Genomic DNA, 18,858 nt, shown 5'->3' with positions numbered 1-18,858 from the left:
TCCTAAGTCGTTGTTTATAGTTCTGTTCACATTTTTGTAAGACAAGTAAAGATATTTGTTAAACTGCCAATGGCTCAACTTTTAGGCAGGAGTTTAGTTGTTATCTGTCTATTTGGATTTTTGCACTGTTGTCCTTGTTCTTAAACATGCATAACTTGTATTGTTCAGAATGAAAGGTATTGGTCAATCATTTTTGACCAAACAAAGGCTGTGTGTTAAATAATAGAACTTTATTACCTATCCTTCATAATGCAGCCTAGTGTAACAGACATTGATATTATATAACCTTACATTACATGAAATGGCATAATATGCTGTTTTACAAAAATATATTTTACAAGAAAACAAAAACCGTTGATGAAACCTGGTATCCAACCAAAATATATTTAAATAATTTTAATTTAATTTATTTTTGTTATTTTTTAACTTTCTAAAGCTAATATTTTTCCTTCATCTTTTATTTACACTAGATGACCCAGTTATGGAGACTCAGCTTTCAAGAACCACATCTGGCCAAAACAAATTACACCAGAAGAAAATAGATGCAAAATGCTCCACATCACAGAATTTTGATAGCTTTATTGGTTTCCTTCCAAAAAAGTCAACTTTACGTAATCTCACATCTGAAGGGGAGAAACTAGAGAAGTGTTTTATAAAGGTAACCGGAATGACTTGTGCATCCTGCATTGCCACCATTGAAAGAAACTTGCTGAAACATCCAGGTTAGCAAACTCCATTGATTGCCTAAATGGAAATACTGAGGATGAAATTCTTTAATATTTGCTTTTAAGAAAAGGTAACATGTGTGCAGAGACACAGTATATGTCAGTTTAATTTTTAGGTGTCCATGTTTTATTACTTTACAATACTTTGCACCGTTTTCCTCAGATCTTCTGGAATTTCTTTTGATTTGAGGCATGTGCTGCTGCTTGTTTAGGCTTTTCACCCAGCTTCACATTGCTAGAAATGTTCTGTTTAAGTGATGTTTAGATTCAGTAGTGCTGTCATCACTCAAGCGTGAGTGTATCTAGTCTAATTAAACCCTTTATGATTTGAATTTGGTTCATTGGTTGATTGAGTGACTAAGGGGGTGATTACTTTCTCACATGAGTTATATAGGTGTTGGTGTTTTTTTTTCTTTCAGTAAATAAAGTGATCATTTAAAAAATGTTTTTTGTGTTTACTCAGGTTGTAAATAGTGCAGTTTGTACATTATTATATAAAAATCTATGACTGGTTTCAATTGTGTGACAATTCATCCATCTTGAATAAAACTGTTGTACAATTTTGCATGATTGATGAATCAGACTAACAAGTTATTCACAAATAAGCAAAGCAAGCAATTTTCAGGAGATTATAGTACATTTTGATTGTAACTTAAGTGTTCCATTTTTTTAGTACAGTTTCATTCATATGCTTTCATCTTTTAAGATATGCTTTGGGTTTTGTTTAATGTGTATATAAACTATTAATAAATGACATGTTGAATTTGAAAGTGATATTTATAGTAATTGTTCATTTGATCTGCCAAATTCACAAGACAGTTTTGTTATCCCTTACATTTGCCAAGGATGGCCCAGGACACACAATAAAGAAAACAATAGTGATATTTGGAGGAGTGCTTCATTCTAAAATAGTGAGCTTTTATTCAGTTAGTTTAGTGTAATGTTTGACCTTGAAATATGCTGAGATATGGGATTTATTAAAAATGACTGTATCTAAGGGAGTTTAGAGATGAGAAGTGTAGAACTGCTAATCTCTGGAATATTACAGCTTGTGACCATAAATTAGAGGTGCTGGTAAACTGGCAGTAATGTTTAATTTTGGAATTTAAGAGATGAACAAATTAGCTCCCCTCTCTTCGCAGGTAAGACTATAGTTTTGTTTATCATAGATACAGTCAGTCGGTCATTTTCCAACCTGCTTAGCCCTGAATAGGGTTGCGGTGGTCTGCTGGAACCTCTCAAAGCTAGCAGGAACAAACCCTGAACAGGGTGTCACCATAGATACAATGAGGTGAAAATAAAAATATATATTTTTCATGTCTCAAATTTATGGGCACTCTTAGCACTAACATATTTTGAAATAATGAGCAGTGTTTTTTCGCTTGAGTTTTCAGCATGCTGTGTGTTATGTATAATGATATATTTTAGAATGAACATTGTGGTTAGACCACATCGGAATTTCCTAACTAATATTTCTGCCCTTTTTGCTAATGACTAGTGAAACAAGCCAGTTCACTCAAATTTCATATTGCAAAAAAATCATTCAATCAATAGGATGCTGGTGTCTGGTCTGTCCTTGTTGGTATTAGATCATTGTGATACCATATGGCATGACAAAGTACAGCCAATGTCAATGTTAATTTATTTACAGAACACATTTAAAACAACATCAGTAATGCTATAGCAAAGTGCTTTACATTAAAACATGCAATGAACATAAATAAAATAAATAGAAATAAAGTGCAATAAAATGAAATACAGTCAGTGGTGAGTAAAAGAAAAGAAAGAAAATGACTAAGAGTAGGGCAACCATCAGTATCAGTGAAGGTCACTGAAAGCTAGACAATAGAAATGAGTATTCAATCTAGTTTTAAACAATTCAATTGAGTGTGTCTCCTTGATATAATAAGGTAAAGAGCTTCACAGACAAGGTGCAGCATCTGTAAAAGCCCTGTTCTCCCTTAGTTTTACACTTAGTGCGAGGAAGCATAAGAGGCAACTGACCGGTAGATGTAAGCTATCTGTATATCCTCTCTGGACAGATTTAAACAATAAGTCAAGCAAGAGCTTATTATCCATGCACTGCTCAGGAAAATCTGTTGGCTATGAACTGCCTAAATTGAAATGACAATGCCAAGTTTAGATTCAAACAGCTTTGAGATAAAAATGCACATGCTGTAATAACCTGGAAAGAGCACACATGGTAAATGAATTGCTTGACAGCGCAAAATTAACCTGCAACAAAATATTTGTTGGTCAGTGTGATGCCAACAAATGGTTAAAAAACATTTTCTACATACATACCTGTTGTTTCCTCTCTGAGATTCAGTGCTTCTTTAAAACAGGTGCATTATACTGGCTTCTTTTTCATGAAGTAGGAGAAGCACACTTGGGTTTCCTTACGGCTTTTTCAAATTTAGTGTGGCACTCCAATACAGCAGGTGAAAATCAAGATGCAGTATAATGTATTGTGAAAAGTGCATTTGTAATTTTGCGCCAACCCCACCCCACCCCCACCCCCCAAACTTACTATTTTGGCTAATTTTCGGGGAGCAAAATTTCTAAACTTTATGTAAATATTCACGAACGTTTGCTACTTGGCCAAAAGAGCTTGAACCAGAAGTGCAAATGCCCAATTAAAAAAATAAATCAACAAGAAGCAGTCCTTATTTGATATAGGTGATGTGCCTAAAGCCCTCTTGCTAAACAAAAGCATCATATTGCACATGTGCACACACATCAAAGAGTATATAGAACACTGCCAGGCCAACTACTCCAGCTCCTTAGGTGGAAACGGGATTGCAGCACCCAGCAAAAAGGCAATTTCACATACTACAAGAAGCAGTATTTTTCTAGATTATTAATTACTTTCATTATATGATTGAAAAATTTAAAAAAATTATTTACAAAATAAAGCTGAGTGTTTTTATAAACATTTTAATAAGTTAAGTGGTGCTTACATATTTTACAAAGCATCCGGTGGGGCTGTTGTCTACTAGCCATGAATGCATCAACACAACTAGTGATGTATATACATTCCTCATGTTATACATGCTTGTATAATTTTGTACTATTTGTAAATAGCTATATAAGTTATTTATGTTGCCTTACCTATAGTTTCCTTTTTTTACAGGTATTACATCAGTTCTGGTAGCATTAATGGCTGGAAAAGCAGAAGTAAAGTACAGACCAGAGTTTATTGACCCTTTGCAAATAACCGAGCAAATTAAAAGCTTGGGATTCGGTGCCTCTATAATGGATGACAAATCTCTAACTGAGGGGAAGTTGGATCTTGCTGTAAGTAGTACAGATTAATATAAGAATTTTAACCAATGTAGTGGAGTAATTGACATATAATACTGAATATTTTGCTAATTATAGTCAAGTTTACGAGTTGAGAGGTTAATGCTTTGTGTCGCCAACATTTAGCAAGACTGTCAACATTCAGTTATGCTTGTGTTTCTTTCATTTTAATTATAATATGGACAATTTTATTTTTAGAAAGGAATAATTTGTTATTTAAATAATATAAGTATATACTATATACTGTATTGCCTAAAAATATTTTTTCTCATTTCATTTGTGTAGTATCCTATTTTGCCACTTTTTTACCATCACATATTCTTTACCAGCTGGCACACTATATGTATTAATAGAGACCAAGTGTCTGCATGTTTTCTTTCATCGTGTTTAGTCACAGACATCCATCCATTTTCTAACCCGTTAGTCACAGACATGTTCAGCTTATTAAGCCTAGTTTTACTGTTAATACTACATATTGTTTTGCTTTGCTTTTGGTAAATTTACACTTGATTCACAAAAATATATACTGTCTTTTAAATATGATAATATTTTAGTTTTTGTCCACTCAACCACATGTTAGTCCATTTTTTTAAGGCTATACTTTTAGGGATCATTTCTATAGTTTGTTAGTTCATTTTCTTAAATGCATAAATTACTTAAAATTTAATGTTTTTGAGATGATGCATCTTTTAATAGTCTTTTTGCAAAAGGAGATCAGTGTTAAAAATGTACTGTGGAGTTCTCAGATTTTCTAATCCAAAATTGCTCTTTTTATTGGAGAATGTAGTTCCTGATGGAAGAACTGCTGTAAGCTTGTGAGCCTAAGTACTTTAATTTGGTTCACTATATATTTTATGATGGAGTAACAGCCTGTCATCTGTTCTTGTGTGGCCTAAAAAAGAGTATCTTGTTATATAATGTAGGGCTGGGCAATATATTAAATTTTCAAAATTATATTTAAGAAAAATCAATCTGCAAAAGCCAGTATCATGATACTTAGCACTTTTATTTGGTTTTCCACAAAATAATTCTGAACATTAAATACAATCTCCTCCAAAGTGTGGCTGCATTGATTCCACTCGTGACAGCTAATGGTGATGCGCGTGAGAAAAAAAAATGGCGCAAAGGTCAGTACTGTATAGGAATAGTTTAGAACAGGATGTGTTAATGCTGCTTTTTGCTTTTGGTTTAGAATTCCTCAGGATGACCATCAGATAACTATACTAACCATTAATTCACATAACGCCAGAAGTCAGATGTCCACACAGCATAAATCTTCATTCATCCATTTAAACCTGTTTCTGTTACTGAAACATTGCAAGGGTGAATAAAAACAGCACCCTTCATAGTTTTCTTTTGCGTGAATTATTCAATGTTTATGTATCAGGTAATTTTCATTGCGAGTTTGCATTTTTGCATCGCAGGTGAGTTTAGCTTTGCAGTTACAATTAAGGAATATTTATTGCATAGTGCATTCACTTTGAATCAACATTTATAAACACTGTAACAACCTAGGGGTGTAAGAGACAGAGGAATGGATGTAGCCCTGAAAAGGACTGTTCATCAGCCGAACCCGCTAAACCCATACTATACCTTCCTCTCCTCGGCTGCTCCTACTATGCACATACACAGTCGGCCTTGCCTCTCTCCAAGTGCCCTTTCTTGCTGCTATCTGGGGAGGAGTTTGATGTTTGGGGTTGTGCTGGATACTTATTTCATGTATTATACAGAAACTATTCTAAATCGTTTTCTTCAAATTTACTGTATTATATCGAACCTACAAAACTGCCATATTACTTTCTAGCCAATATAGGAAATGGTGACAAAAACTTCAACATAAAAGCTGCTGTACTGAGAAAGATAATCATGGAGTTATCTGGAAATGTTCAAACCACTACTGTAATTATGTAGACTTACAAAGCTGCTGTAATTCATTTAATAACCTACAAAGCTTTAAATGGCCTCACACCGTACTACATTAGTGACATTCTCCATCAGTATACTCCTGTTCACCCACTAAGGTCCTCTGATTGTGGCAATCTAGTTGTGCCCCGCACTAACCTGCACTCTATGGGTGGCAGGGCCTTCAGCTGTATAGCACCCAGACTTTGGAATGACCTCCTGAAATTAATGAGATCAGTTGACTCAATTCAGTCTTTTAGAAAACAGCTTAAAACTCATCTGTTCAGGAAGGCTTTTAACTTAACCTGAGGTTCTGCCCCTTCTTTCAATTTACCTCTCTGTTCAGATGCCCAGGATAATTTGTGTGTGTGTTATATGATGTTATTTTTTCAGGCTTTTCTTCTAGATTTGAATTTAGCATTTTACTCTGGTTTATTGTCTTTTGTTCTGTTTAATGCTTTGTATGTTCTGCATTTATCTGTTTTAGTGTACTATGCAGAAAATATTTGAATCCCATATTACATATAACTTTCTGTTCTTTTTGAGACTCTGTGAAGTGCCTTGAGCTCCTGAAAGGCACTATAGAAATAGAATGTATTATTATTATTAATCTTGCTGTAGAAAAATTACGCCACTGTTATTTAACATGAGAAAATGGTATTTTTGTGATCTCTCAGCATAATGTGTGCCTACATAATATGTTTTATCTATTTGATTTAAAAAAATCAAATAAAGGTGTTCAAGTTTGGAAAGCAGCCACGAATAATTAAGTGTACAGCATGCTACAGCTTATACCACTGGCCATAAAGTGTATAAATCTAATGATCAGTACACTATTTAAATTGTGTGCACGCTATTTGCTTCACCCTAAACCGCTGCAAATGTTGTAACAGTCCAAGAGAGAGTAATGTTTACTGCCTGTCAGACAGTGATACAATACATACAATGGGGATATGGTTTGGAAAAACAAGTTATTTGAGCTGTCTCTTTGAGGAACAGGTATTCATGAAATTGTGATCATATTAAAAAGGAAAAAAACTTGTTTCCTTTGCTAATATTTCATATTGTTGTGAGAGAATATACCAAGTTTTGGACTTTGTATATGAAGCAGGTAGTTACATGTTTCCTGGTGCCGATCTTCAGTCCTTTAAGGTGTTCTGAGGACATTTAGAAGAATATTGAATATCGCATTCCTGAATATAGAACAATTGAGCACCAGGCAAACATAACGACTCATAGGCATGCAGGACAAATTCCAGGATACAGAATGCAAGAACATCCCAGAAACAAAAATGCATGGCAACAAAGGAGAAAATTGTCAATTAATCAGAACTTCCAATCATAGCTTTTACATTACACACATCAATCTTTCTTTGAAAGCCATTACTTAGAAAAGTTATATCAATGATGTGGTCATTGTCAAGCTGTATTTTTTTCTTGTTAAAAACAAAAGAATGTGTTGCCAGAATAAATAGTTCTGTTTGCTTTAGTTGAGCTACCAGAAGTAATAAAATACATTTTCACTTATAGAGGAACTGAAAGAAGTAACTATTTAGATAACACAAGAAAAATCAACAGCTCCTTAACCTTTAACTTGTTTTTATTTGCATTTTATTTTTGGTCATTGGGTCCTTGTGTTTCACTAGTACCACTGAATTCTGACTTTAGCAGATAGGACAGACTCACAAACCTATCCATTAGGATCCACTGGTGTGACAAGTTTCCCTCTCTTTTATGCATTATATTTAGTACTCATGCTTTACTTACAGTACAGTCTATGGATAAAATAAAATAAATAATGTACAAATCAATGTATTAATATCAATATTGGAATCATGTTATGCAAGTCCTAAACTATGTATAATGGGATATTGCACCATTCTTGAGGAAAAGCTTCCAGTTTATTGAGAAGTAAAGAAGCAGAAAGTTTAGATTTGATGATTGGAAAGGCCAATGAAGGCATTTGATAAAGCATACTATGAAACCAAACCAAGTGCTTTTCAACACAAAGTAGTGGAATATTCTTTAATGGACAAGTCAGTCAACTGACCTAAACCCAATTGGACATGCATTTCACTTGTTGAAGACAAAACTGATGGCAGAAATTGCAACAGACAAGTAGTACCTGCAGCTGCAGTAAAGGCCTGACAAAGTATCATTAGGGTGGACACCCTACATTTGGAGATGTCCATGGTTTCCAAATTTAAAGCAGTTATTGACTGTAAAGGATTTTCAACCAGATAATTGAAAATTATCATTATATTTATGATTATGTTAGTTTGTCCAAATATGTTTGAGCCCTTGGAAATGGGGGGCTGTGCAGAAAAATAGCTTCCTAAATGGTTTATACAATATTGTTTAGTAAACCCCTTAGGTTAAAGCTGATGTCTACACTTCAATCGCATATTGACTGCTTAATTTCAAATCCATGTGGTGGAGTACAGAGACAAAATTATGAGAATTGTCATGTCCTGACTGTATATACACACTGTAATTCTACCACCTGATATCTGCTTCCTGAAGTTGATTGCAAAATAATTTGTGCTAGGTTTCAAACTACCTGCAAAGTTTAACCTTCAGTCATAAAAATGTGGCTACATTATATTAGTGCACATTTGTCTGTAAATGACATTCAGATATTATAATTCTGTATTTCAGTATATATTCTTTATTATTTTATCATGGAACTTATAGTTTATGTGTTTAATTTTATAGATTACAGGGATGACCTGTGCTTCTTGTGTCCATAACATTGAGTCAAGACTAATGAGGACATCTGGAATATTGTATACCTCTGTAGCACTTGCCACCAACACTGCTCATGTTAAATATGATTCAGAAATTCTTGGTGCTCGAGATATTATCAGGATCATTGAGGTATGAATCTACATGTTTTATGTTTTTAAAAATAATTTACATAATTTGAAACATTTAATGCATTATATATATATTTTTTAACTTTTGTTTCTGTGCTTGTTTTTAGCCTCCTCTGGTGAATTTAATTAATTTGTGTTGTTGACATTTGTTCCTTTTTCTTGCATATTTTTCATTTAAACTTTTTGCAGCTCTTTACTGTACTTGCCTTTTTCTTTATGACCCTGATTTTTTTGTGTCCGTTCATTAATTTTTGAATTCTGTCTTGAACATCACTGATCATGCCTTAGGTCTCAGCTTGCTATAAATACCTGGTGTTAGATTAAAACACATTAGCTCAGCAACAAACAAAGTAGAGATTTGCTGTTACTTTCAATAAGGGCCTTACAGTTTGAGAAAGGATTAACTCCTGATTATTATCAATACAGCACAGTTAAGGTGGTTACAATATAAAATTAACAATTAATGATACTTTTCAACTTTCCAATAACACTATTATCTGTTTAACGATGCATAATCTACTATGACTGTATTATAGATTACTGCTTGCAACAGTTTGGGAAAGTACTTCATTAGGTGCTCTGTTATCAAACTATAGATAATATACATTTAAACACACCACATTTTGCTTTCTCTATTAAAGAAATGTTCATAGCAGCTAAGAACTGTAAAATTACACCTTTGGAATTACTTTTACTGATGATCTGTCCGAACTGAAGATGATGATCGCTGAGCTCAAGCAAGAGATAAAGAGTGATATAAGGAAAAGCAAGAAGGCAAGTGAGAAGCTGCGGCAGGATAATAAAGACTCGGAGATTGGCGTATATATTCGCTTTGAGGCGGCCTTTAAATGTATCTATACTAATAAAAGGCAAAGCCCTCACTCACTCACTCACTCACTCACTCACTCACTCACTTACTGACTCATCACTAATTCTCAAACTTCCCATGTAGGTAGAAGGCTGAAATTTGGCAGGTTCATTCCTTACAGCTTCCTTACAAAAGTTGGGCAGGTTTTATATCGAAATTCTACGCGTAATGGTCATAACTGGAAGCTGTTTTTCTCCATTTATTGTAATGGAGATGATCTTGAACGCCGTGGGGGCGGAGTTTCGCGTGACATCATCACGCCTTCCACGTAATCACGCAGTACATAGAAAACCAGGAAGACATGCATTATATAATTGAGAAGGCAGCGAAACAATAAGAAGCGAGCGAGTGACATATACAACCATATTCATGAGTTCTGCTACTTCGGAAACAAAGCACGATGTAAACCTACACTTTAAATTAAGTTCATAGACAGGCTTCCGCTGGCGTTTGTAATTTAGTGCCTGCCCATATAAGGCCGTCCGTCAGCGGCAATCCAATAGCAAACTCCCACTAAATATTCACGGGTGAAGGACTGTGCTTATGGAGAGGAAGATGAGATGGTCAGGGTGGTGTTTGACACAAACTCAGCGAAACTGCGAGAGAAAGGACTAAGGTAACATTAAATACAGCCATGGACATCGCACGAGATGGCACCAGCACAGCTGGGAACCTTCGATGCATGTACACGAGCGGCTCACGTGAACTGGCGCAGTGCACAGATAAAAAGCAACAGTTCCAAAGAGCGCTGAACAAAAACCGAATTACACAATTGAAAAGGCAGCAAAAAATATGAAGCGTCTGATACAAGCATATTCATAAATCCAGCTACTGCGGAAACAAAGCACACGGTGGAAAAAGTCAATGTCCCGCTAAAGGAAGACAGTGTAAAAAACCGTGCATGCAGTGTGTCAGGTCTCAGATAAAGAAGAAGCGAGCTGTTTATTGATGCAGTAAGAAACGAATCGATGAAAGAAACCTGTCATCTTTACAGCGATTGACAAACACGGAATGTAACTTGAACACAACACATCCTACAAATACGAACCTGATTGAAAGAAATAATGATAATCAAATCCTTGATGACAGCAACACTCAGTAACACTCACAAAACAAATACTGTATATTGACAGTCATGTTACGTTATTTTTAAAATGTTCCCTTTTCTTTTCTAGCTTTTTAACACACTACTTCTCGCTGATACGCGGGTATATATATATATGTATATATATATCCCGATCTACATACTCGAATAATGGATACTTTATTCGCCATCAATGATTGTTTTGGTAAAGCCATACTCAGTGTATTCATTAGATGAGCGGTAAAAAGTAAGAGCGAGGGAGGATGACTTATTGAGGCATGCAGGCTGTAGTTGCGTCAACTCTATCTGAATTGCGATCACATTTGAAAAAATATATCTTTTCAAGTTCTATTTAGTCCATATGTGTCAAACTCAAGGGCGCGGGCCACATCCGCCCGGCGTAATTATATCCGCCCCGAGATCATTTTATATACTGTATTATTGTTATTAATGGCCGGGTATATGAAGCGCTGGTAACACAATAAACTACAGATCCCATAATGCAGCGCTTCAGCTGCCTTGCGAACACTTACCACGTTAATCAAGTCTAGCTTATGATGCTGCAAGTTATTGCGAAGCTAGCTCACACGATGCTGAAGAGAAAAGTTGATTCTGAAAATAGAGCCTTTAAAAACCGATGGGAGGCTGAGTATATGTTTACTGAACCCATGTGTCTCATTTGTGGAGCTAATGTGGCTGTAATTACAGAATTTAATCTAAGACGGCACTATGAGACAAAACATCAGGGTAACCTGAATGCAATGCAGAAGATACAGAAAGCAGAAGAATTAAATAAGAATCTGACACTTCAGCGGACGTTTTACCGTGCACAATCACAAAGTGATTTCAAGTGAAGCTGCTTTTATGGGAGACACAAATGCACCAGTGCAACCCTGTTGCCAAGTAATGTTAAACCAAGTCGTCACTAAGGTGTTCCCAAATCGCACTTTGCTGATAAACTGAGCGCGCACTGAGTTTGCACGGCGCTTTGGTGACTTTGAAGAACAAAAAGTCCGTCTACATGCGGCTCGAACCTTGTGCATGTTTGGTAGCACATATCTGTGTGAGAAGCTCTTCTCAGTGATAAAGACTAACAAAACAGCACACAGGAGTCGCCTCACTGATGAGCACCTGCAATCCATCCTGAGAATCTCCACAACACAGAACCTCACACCAAACATAAACGAACCTGTTGCCAAAAAGATGCCAGGCGTCCAGCTCTAAAATGACATATGAGCAAAGACAACTGAATGATTTGATTTGTTATTGCTGAAAGGAACACATTTTATTTATATTTCCAGGTTTTGTTATGCAGCATGTTCATATTTGAATTTGTATAATTTTGACAGGATATATTTTTATGGAGAGCAAAATCTTTTGGGATATTTAAAATCTAAGTTTATTTTTATATAAAATTACATAAGAGTAAAGAAATTTTAATGTTTGTTCTTTTAACGTTTACTTTATTTCTAACTTGTATAATTTAGACAGGATATATTTTTATGGAGAGCAAAATATTATAAGTTGTTTAAGGTTTGAGTTGATTTATTCAGGAATAATATTCCTGTCTGTTTTACCATTCCTACCAAAGATATTTCTGTCGACTAAATAAAAATTCCTTCTATTTAAAATTTAAATAGAACTTGAACAAATACGATAGTTCATAATATCCACGCAGACTTGCGTAAGAGCGGAGTTATCCGTTTTAACAAGCAGCGTATTGCACTGATACGAAATAGCTGTGTGTGTATATATGTAGATATGTATGTATATATATGTATTTGTGTGTATATATGTGTGTGTATGTATGTATGTGTGTATGCATATGTATGTGTATATATGTAGATATATATGTGTTATATATGTGTATATGTATAGATATGTATATATATATGTTTGTGTGTGTGTGTAAATAAATATATATATATATACATGTGTGTATATATATATATATATATATATATATATATATATATATATATATATATATATGACAACACTCATCACTCACAACAGTGACAAAACAATTACATTGACAATCATGTTACGTTATTTTCAAAATGTTTCCTTTTCTTTTTCATTGCTTCTTTAACACACTACTTCTCCGCTGCGAAGCGCGGGTATTTTGCTAGTGTTGGATAAAGTTGAGGAACACATTAAGGAAAACGCTTGTAAACTGAGCTCACTTGCCGATCAGCTGGAGGATGTTAAGCAGATATTCACGACTCGAATTGAAACAGCTGAAAATCTAGCATCCAATGCTGATAGGAAAGTAACAGCTGCCAATTCCAAATGCAAAAAACTTTGAGACAGACTTGCTGATCTGGAAGATGGAAGCAGAAGGAATAATATTAGAATCAAAGGTCTACCTGAGAATCGTGAAAGTCCAAACCCAGTGAAATTCGCAGCTGAACCATTCTCTAAAATAACTGGAGAGGACTTTAAATCAAATACCAAGATAGCAGCAGCTTATCACATACGTGGATCAAATACCTTTAGACCTAGGTCTTTTATTGTTCGCTTTGAGAGATTGTTATATAAGCTAGATGTGATGGCACTCCTCAGGCACAAGCACGAGATTATATTTGAAAATAACCACATTCGTATTTTCCCTGATTTCTCTCCCGCAACAGCTGCTAAAATGGGCAGCCTTCTACAACATTAAACAGCGGTTACGGCAAGCCGATATCAAATACAGCCTCTTGTATCCTGCCAAACTGAAAGTGGATGTTCAAGGCCAATACTACGTCTTCTCCAGCAAGGAGGAAGCAGAAAAAGAATTAAGAAAGCTGATCCCAACACTATTCTGAAACACAATAGTGAGTCGCATCCTGTCATGACATGGCAAGGAGATACCACCTACTGTCTGATCCACTTGTGATGATATGGGTATTATAATTATACATCCTCTTCATTACTTGGACGCTTTCTGTTTATATTTTAATTACAGTTATAGACGTGTGTGGAAGAAATTAACTTTTTTTTTTCTTTTTTTTTTACTACCCTAAAGGAGACTGTTTAACATCATACCCTTGGTTTATTGTTATTGTTATTATTGCATTAAGACTTACTATGCTTATCCTGGACCACTTTCTAACACCATTCCCTGGGTTTATTATCTTAATACTTTAAGATTGCTGAAGATTATATTTTATGCTTATAGTTTGTTAATGATTATATTTTAGGCATATAGTATTTAGACTATATTGGCAATTGATATCTGTACTTTTTAATCCTAAAACGCCGCTGCGTGGGGGCTTGTTTTGCTTTGGACATGCTCTGTCTCTAGGTATGTCAGAGGACTGGGACTTTGTGAAGTGGGGTCCAGCCTCACGTGGGGAGGCAAAATGGGGGGTGGGGGGAGAGAAAGAGAGCAGGATATATCTTATCTATCCTTTTAATCCTTATAATTATAACTACCAACGTAACAATAGGCTGCATGGCAATAACTCTTGGGGAAATAGGAAATTAAGGTTAAAGCTGTCTCACTTCCAGTTAAGACTATAAAATGACATCAATAATTCAGAATCAGTGCCTCCATGATGGGACAGTTAACTTTGTGAGCTGAAATGTTAAAGGCCTGAATCACGAATTAAAGAGAAAGGTATTCTCTCACCTAACAGGCTTAAATGCTAAAATCGTATTTTTACAGGAGACCCACTTACTAAGCAAGGATCAGTTCCGGCTGCAAAAGGACTGGACTGGCCAAATGTTCCATTCTAGCTTTACAAAGAAAACTAGAGGTGTGGGAATTCTCATACATAGAACAGTCTCATTTGTAGCATCAGATGTAGTATCTGATCCTGAAGGGAGATATGTGATGGTCATGGGCAACTTATTTAACTGTAAAATGATTTTGATAAATGTTTATGCACCTAATGTTGATGATAAGGAATTCATAAAAAATGTATTTGCATCCATTCCCAATGTGAACACTCATAAAATTATAATGGCTGGGGACTTTAATTGTGTTTTAAATCCACTCTTAGATAGGACTATTGTCACAGGGGGGATGATATCTAACACTGCAAATACAATTACACAATTTGTAACTGACCACAACTTATCAGACCCTTGGAGTTTCTAAACCCAAACTCAAGAACATATTCCTTCTACTCACCAGTACATCATTGCTACTCAAGAATTGATTATTTCTTTATAGATAATAATTTCTTGCCTATGATTAAATCTTGCAAGTAAGATGCTATTGTTATTTCCGACCATGCACCTCTGATCTTGGAGCTAAAGTCACTATGCCCCACACACTCACCTTGCAGATGGCGTCTTAACCCGCTTCTATTAGCAGACGAGAACTGTACAGAATTTATATCCAAACAAATCAGTTTCTTCCTAGAGACAAATACATCCTCAGAGGTTTCTGCAGGAATACTCTGGGAAACTCTAAAGGCCTTCTTAAGAGGACAGATTATTTCATATCTTTCCCACAGGAATAAATTAGAAACCAAGAAAGTATCAGAGCTAAAAAGTGAAATTACTAGAATAGATGAAGAACATGCCAGGCTTCCAAGCGAGGCTCTACATAGGAAAAGGCAGGCTCTGCATTCAGAACTCAACCTCTTGACAACTAAAGAAACTGAACAACTAATTTATAAATCCAGACATCATTACTATGAACATGGAGAAAGCTAATAAGCTTTTAGCTCAACAAATCCACAAGCAAGAAGTTTGCAATCCAATCCCAGTAATCACCAATGCGAACGGAGACAAAATCATTGACCATAAAAATATAATGCACACATTTAGAGACTACTATAAATCCTTATATTCTACTGAGTTTAAAGAAGACAACACACAATCTAATACATTTCTGGATACATTACAGATACCACAAATAGATACGTTTAGTGCGGAGGAACTGGATAAACCTCTGGCGCTATCAGAATTACTAGATGCTATAAAGTCACTTCAAGGTGGGAAAGCAGCAGGCCCTGATGGCTACCCTGCAGAATTTTATAAGAAATTCTCCGCTCAGCTAGCTCCCCTCCTATTAGCAACATTTACAGAAGCTAGAGACAATCAAATTCTACCTCAAACTTTTTGCCAAGCATTAATCACCATCTTTCCTAAACAAAATAAGGACTTATTACAATGTGCATCATACAGACCAATTTCACTTCTGAATAATGATATTAAGATACTCTCAAAAATCATAGCTAGAAGGATGGAGAAAGTGCTGCCTTCGGTAATATCACAAGATCAAACTGGATTTATCAAGGGTCGACACTTATCTTCCAATCTTCGACTCTTGTTCAATGTAATATACTCACCAACAAAGTCAAACAGCCTAGAAATATTATTATCATTGGATACAGAAAAAGCATTTGACATGATTGAATGGAAATACCTTTTCACTACATTAGAGAAATTTGGGTTTGGCCCAAACATTTGTGAATGGATCAAACTACTGTATACCAATCCAGAAGCTTCAGTTTGTATTAACATATGTTCAGACTACTTTAAACTGGAATGTGGTACCAGACAAGGATGACCCTTGTCACCACTGCTATCTGCAATCGCCATTGAACCACTGGCGGTTCACTGTTGAAATGCTGATCAGATAAAGGGGATTATCAGAGAAGGACTTGAACAGAAAATTTCTCTATATGCAGATGATATGGTACTGTATATATCAGACCCACAAAATTCTATGCCTGCAGTTTTAACAGCACTTACAGAATTTCAAAGGATCTCTGGTCTCAGAATTAATCTGAATAAAAGTGTACTCTTTCCAGTGAATTCTCAAGCATATAATATTAGATTAGACACCCTACCTTTTATCATTGGAGAACAGTTTAAATACCTAGGGGTAAACATCACAAGTAAACTTAAAGCTCTTTATCAACAAAATTTCGCCATCTGTATGGAAAAAGTTAAGCAAGACTTGCATAAATGGTCAACCCTTCATCTCATTCTAGCTGGAAGAAATAACATTGATATTGATATACAGTAATCCCTCCTCGATCGCGGGGGTTGCGTTCCAGACCCCCCCCCCGCGATAGATGAAAATCCGTGAAGTAGAAACCATATGTTTGTATGGTTATTTTTATATATTTTAAGCCCTTATAAACTCTCCCACCCTGTTAACATTATTAGAGCCCTCTATACATGAAATAACACCCTTTAGTCAAGCGTTTAAACTGTGCTCCATTACAAGACAGAGATGACAGTTCTTTCTCACATTTAAAAGAATGCAAACATATCTTATCTTCAAAGGAGCGCCATCAGGAGCAGAGAATGTCAGAGAGAGTGCTCGCTAAGAAAAGCAAACAATTTAAAAAATCAATACGTGCTTTTAAGTATACAGAAGCACCGCAATAAAGCGGCATTTTGTAGAGGAGCGTCTGTGTCCTCTGTGCAAACAGCCCCTCTGCTCACACCCCCTCCGTCAGGCAGAGAGAGTGAGAAAGATAGAGAGAAGCAAACAATCTCAAGCACCGCGCGGGAAGCATATCTTATATCATTGAGGAGTTTTAGTTAATATGTAATACATGCTCTGATTGGGTAGCTTCTAAGCCATCCGCCAATAGCTTCCCTTGTATGAAATCAACTGGGCAAACAAACTGAGGAAGCATGTAACCTAAATTAAAAGACCCATTGTCCATGAAAGCGAACCAGCGAAAAATCTGTGATATATATTTAGATGTGCTTTACATTTAAAATCCGCGATAGAGTGAAGCCGCGAAAGTCGAAGCGCGATATAGCGAGGGATTACTGTAATAACAAAGATGAATATTCTTCCTAAGCTTTTTTTATTTCAAAACACTCCAATATACATCAGTAAATCATTTTTTAAGCAATTGGATTCAACAATAACCTCATTTATTTGGAACTCAAAACATCCACGTATCCAAAAACCGACCCTACAAAGACCTAAGGCAGAAGGTGGTATGGCTCTACCCAACTCAGTTTTATTACTGGGTAGCAAACATACAAGCTATAAAAACCTGGATGCAAATAGATGAACATACACAGGCCTGGTCCGCAATAGAAGTAAAATCCTGCAGTACTTTTTTATATTCCCTGCTTTGTGCCCCAATAAATGCAAGTTATCGGCAATATACTAATAACCCAATTGTGCTTCACTGACTCAGAATTTGGAACCAATGTAGAAAGCATTTTAAGATGGAGAAGCTGGTATCTGTGGCAGAACCACCTCTTTCAACCCTCGCAAACATATGCAGTTTTTAATATCTGGAAAAAATTTGGGATTAAATTGCTTAGAGATCTTTATATAGACAACATCTTTGCATCCTATGAACAATTACATTCCAAATGTAACTTTCCAGCTACACATTTCTTTTACTATCTTCAAATTAGGAACTTTGTTAAACAGAACCTGCCCGATTTTCCTCATCTTGCACCCTTGTCCATGCTGGAAAAAATACTGCTCAATTTCAAGGACTTAGATACCATCTCTGCAATAAATAAAATTATTTTACAGTCCCTCCCTTTCCAAGATCCAAGAGGACAATGGGAAAAAGATCTCTTAATCAAAATATCAGAAAAGGAGTGGAAAGTAGCAATGCAGAGACTTCACTCGAGCTCCATATGCGCAAAGCATACAATTATTCAACTCAAAAATATATATCGAGCACATCTGTCTCGCCTAAAACTGTCCAAAATGTTTCCAGGGCAAGATCCAACCTACGAACTCTGCAATCAAGTCCCAGCCTCACTGGGTCACATGTTTTAGGCCTGTACCAAATTAACATCATTGTGGACCAAAATTTTATGTGTCTTTCAGACAGCCTTGGTGTTATAATCGCTCCTAATCCACTAACAGCTGTGTTTGGTGTTCTTCCAGATGGGTTTAAAGTGGAGAAGGACAAACAAACTGTGATTGCATTCACTACGCTTTTGGCACACAGACTTATTTTGCTAAACTGGAAGAATCCTAACTCTCCTCTTTTAAGTCAGTGGGAAACCGATTTTTATACTATTTGAAACTGGAAAAAATCAAATATTCAGTTAGAGGATCTGTACAGAATTTTTTCAAAACCTGGCAGGATATAATCAATAATATTTTAGAATTAGCTCTTAAAGCATCGAGGAAGTAATTATCTCTGCATTTCTTTTTCT

The 18,858-nt window shown here is 35.7% G+C and overlaps 1 protein-coding gene across 3 annotated transcripts in view; it reads left to right on the top strand.

The window, feature by feature from the left end:
- atp7b (ATPase copper transporting beta) overlaps positions 1-18,858 on the top strand; it is a 146,849-nt gene that overhangs the window by 44,228 nt on the left and 83,763 nt on the right. For all 3 annotated transcript variants that reach the window (XM_039745225.1, XM_039745226.1, XM_039745224.1), the window contains 3 exons: positions 471-722; positions 3,859-4,022; positions 8,646-8,807. In XM_039745225.1, coding sequence (XP_039601159.1) covers positions 471-722; positions 3,859-4,022; positions 8,646-8,807 — 578 coding nt within the window. The remainder of the gene's footprint in view (positions 1-470; positions 723-3,858; positions 4,023-8,645; positions 8,808-18,858) is intronic.

Source organism: Polypterus senegalus, chromosome 2 (genome assembly GCF_016835505.1).
Source record: "Polypterus senegalus isolate Bchr_013 chromosome 2, ASM1683550v1, whole genome shotgun sequence".
Lineage (NCBI taxonomy): Eukaryota > Metazoa > Chordata > Cladistia > Polypteriformes > Polypteridae > Polypterus > Polypterus senegalus.
The sequence above is the reverse complement of the archived record's forward strand: the minus strand, read 5'-3'. Positions and strand labels throughout refer to the sequence as shown.